General features: G+C 38.6%; 1 protein-coding gene across 1 annotated transcript; it reads left to right on the forward strand.

Moving 5' to 3' along the window:
• Nucleotides 1-1,372: 1,372 nt before the first annotated feature.
• LOC110449741 (protein yellow-like) lies at nt 1,373-2,826 on the forward strand. The gene has a single exon (XM_021496797.1). It carries the CDS (start codon nt 1,426-1,428, stop codon nt 2,794-2,796), a length of 1,371 nt encoding a protein of 456 aa, XP_021352472.1. The 5' UTR covers nt 1,373-1,425; the 3' UTR covers nt 2,797-2,826.
• Nucleotides 2,827-3,296: the final 470 nt, after the last annotated feature.

Genomic DNA, 3,296 nt, shown 5'->3' on the forward strand with positions numbered 1-3,296 from the left:
ACACATTTACTCGACGGTAAGTGGAACTATTTACAGAAATAACGTAACGCACATTTACACACTCACTCGCATACATTCAAGCACACGCACACTCCTTGCATTCACGCTCTCGTGCACTTAAAAGAAAGTTAAACATTACAGAGGATTACTAAAATATTAAGGAACACACAAGTGCACGCTTTGCCATGTTATACGGACACAAGCTAAGAAATGAATATGAAAGATAATGATGACTGCTGGAGAGGAGACACAAGAACGTGACACCATATTAAAACCTGCGAGTACTCGATACATACTGTTGGACATATATAAATACATTTTTATTTTCGTCACTCGAATAATATTCATGGCCATTTAATAATTTCTCTGAGCTTAGAGGTTAGTATTTATGAACGTTCTAAACATTTGAAATCTGTGATCGGTATATCTACTGCATGTAAAAAAGAAATGATGAGCATTTTCATTTGGATATCCACATGCACAAATAAGAGAGTTGATTAGGTTAACATTAAAGAGATCATCATTTAAAGGGCTGCATTTATGACGGAGTTTGGTTAGTAAAATATTTAACTTACGGTCACCGGCTAAATAAAAAAAACAGGCACTTTGAATGTTTTATTTTGTTTCTTGATGCAGTTTGTGAAGCTCTTATTAGAATGTGCAGTTTTAATATTAGTGTCAAGCTCATTCCATAATCTTAAAGTAGAAGGTATGAACGAGTTAAGTAAAGATTGTAAACGGAAATTAGGAATGGAATAGTTCTCAGAGTTTCTCAAATTATAAGGAGTTACAGTAGCTACTAGTGGCGGGAGAAGGTCAGTTAGGTAAGAGGGAGTCATATTGTTGTGAATTTTATAGAAAAATTGAAGGTTGCGGCGGGTGCGACGTTGAGACAAGAATTACCAACCAGTTTCGAAGTAAAGAGACGCTCTACTAGCAAAAGATGGCAGACCGGTAACAATACGCGCCGCTTCTAACTTGAGTTTTCTCTCCCTTTTAAAGTATTATCGGAGAAAACTGTAAACCAAAAACATATTCTTTCTTTTATCAGAAAATAAACTGTATATTTTCTACAACGTGATTTTGTTTTAATACAGAATAGTTTTGTAATTAAAAATATCTTAAAACAAAAATACTTACACAAGAGGAGTGAGACACACACATATATATATTTAACGCAGATATTTTAAGTCTTCATTACGGAAGACGTCAAGGTAAACATATTTAACCGGATGTGGTGTTGATCGTTTTTAAACCCGGACTTTTTTTCACTGAAATATGAATGTATGCAAGTCATGTTTGGTGAGCAACCTTCTTCTTCCCGGATCTACCGTAACGGCTTGGACGTTATCGGACGTTCACTGCCTATATAAACCGTGTTTGGGCTGAGATGTATCATTGCACGGCCACACACAGGTAGACACCATGGACTTGCTACTGTATACCTCCGTTATTGTCTGTTTTTTGTTCATGAAGTGCTGCAATACCGCCACCACGATAGATCCACCGGAAGCAGTGTATAGCTGGCCAATCCTCGAGTTCGATTGGAGAAGCGAGAACCAAACACAAGAATATATTGCTGATGCCAGGTTTATTCCTGAAAACAATCCGTTTACGGGGATCAAGGTTTACAAAGGGAAAACTTACGTCAACGTTCCAAGATGGCGATTAGGTGTACCATCTACACTCAACGTTGTGGTCGAGAAAAATGGTAAACCTTATCTTCAGCCATATCCTAGCTGGGAAATGCAAAGGGTTGGTGGTGATTGTAACTCATTTAAGTTTATACAGAGCATGGAGATTGATCCAAACACTGGACTTATGTGGATCATAGATACAGGACGTATAAACATTTTCCCCGCCCCGACGGGATCCCAGGACCCACAGAATCTGTGCCCGCCAAAACTCGTCATTTATGATCTGAACAATAACGTCACAGTTCTTAAATACGAGTTTCCAACGAATGTCGTGAACCCCACAACGACATTTCTCAACGATATAGTTCTGGATTATGTCGACGGGGAGGCGAGATTTGCTTATATAACGGACACTTTTGATTTCAAAATCGTCGTATATGACCGGAAACAGAATATATCTTATTTTATCCAGGACCTTCCATCCATGTCTCCGGAAAGTCCAACAGCTGGTGATATCACTGTAGGTAATATAAGTCTGTCAGTGGGAGTTCTAGGGATTAATGGAATAGCCATGTCGCCAGATTTCAAATACGTGTATTATGGACCAGTGGCAGGAGTTGGACTCCATCAAGTCCCAACGTCGCTTTTGCGCAAACGTGAAAGCAGCACCGCTACGTCATATCCGGAAATAAGGAAAGTGGGAGACAAATTTACACAATCTGACGGCATGCTGGCTACACAGGCCGGCCGAATCTATTTCCCGGCTTTGTCCGTTAACGCTCTGTGGAGATGGGACATGGAAAAAGATCGATTGGAACAGGGCGTGTCCGAAGGTGAGGTCATCATGCGAACGCAAACAGAAGTGGTCAAAAATGACGACACAATGCAATGGATTGACACTTTAGGGATCGATGAAAATGGTTGTATCTGGTTTACGGCCCCCGCTGTGCATCGCTGGATGACCGGAAACATGGACCTAACAGGCGCGAGCGGTGACAACTTCTATATATGGAAAGTGTGCGTGAATGAACTTGGGTACCTCCAAAACGCTGACGTCACTACGAAGGATTCATCTAATGGCGGGAATTCCCCTGCGGGTGGGATGTCTCTGTTTGTTCTAATAATGCATTTTATCAAACGGATAATTGCGCATGTCTAAGTTTTTAATTAATGACATGTCATTGGAATTCATATGGTCATTTTATTGTCATTATTGCATATTTCATTTAAAAAGCGTCCCAAAATATGTTTGTTTGATGTAACATATAGAATATATTTTATGTATAATTGTGTCATACAAAAGCTATTAATTCATTTTCAGTCAACATCTTCCATATATATAATACAATTACATATGTTTTTATCTGTTATTTTTACTTGTCTTTTACGTTTTCCATGACGATTTTATTAATAAAAATATTTTTAAAAATACCGTTTTTGTCAATATTTAGACAATCATATTCTGACTTTTGATATATTTACGCTGTTGAAATTGTACGTTTTCCTGAAGTGACTCTTCTTTGTGCAACTCAATGTTAATCTGCATAAGTAGTCGGTAGAAAACACAAAGGAAGTCTCCAGGGGAGGAGGCGGATTTTGGGGCTTATCATGGCAGCATATCTGTATATGTTTCTTTATGCTCAGCAATTGCATATATTG

This window comes from Mizuhopecten yessoensis, unplaced genomic scaffold (assembly GCF_002113885.1).
Source record: "Mizuhopecten yessoensis strain PY_sf001 unplaced genomic scaffold, ASM211388v2 scaffold4805, whole genome shotgun sequence".
NCBI lineage: Eukaryota > Metazoa > Mollusca > Bivalvia > Pectinida > Pectinidae > Mizuhopecten > Mizuhopecten yessoensis.

Coding starts and splice junctions, on each gene's coding strand:
- LOC110449741 (XM_021496797.1), top strand. CDS start 1,426: ATGGACTTGCTACTGTATACCTCCGTTATTGTCTGTTTTTTGTTCATG.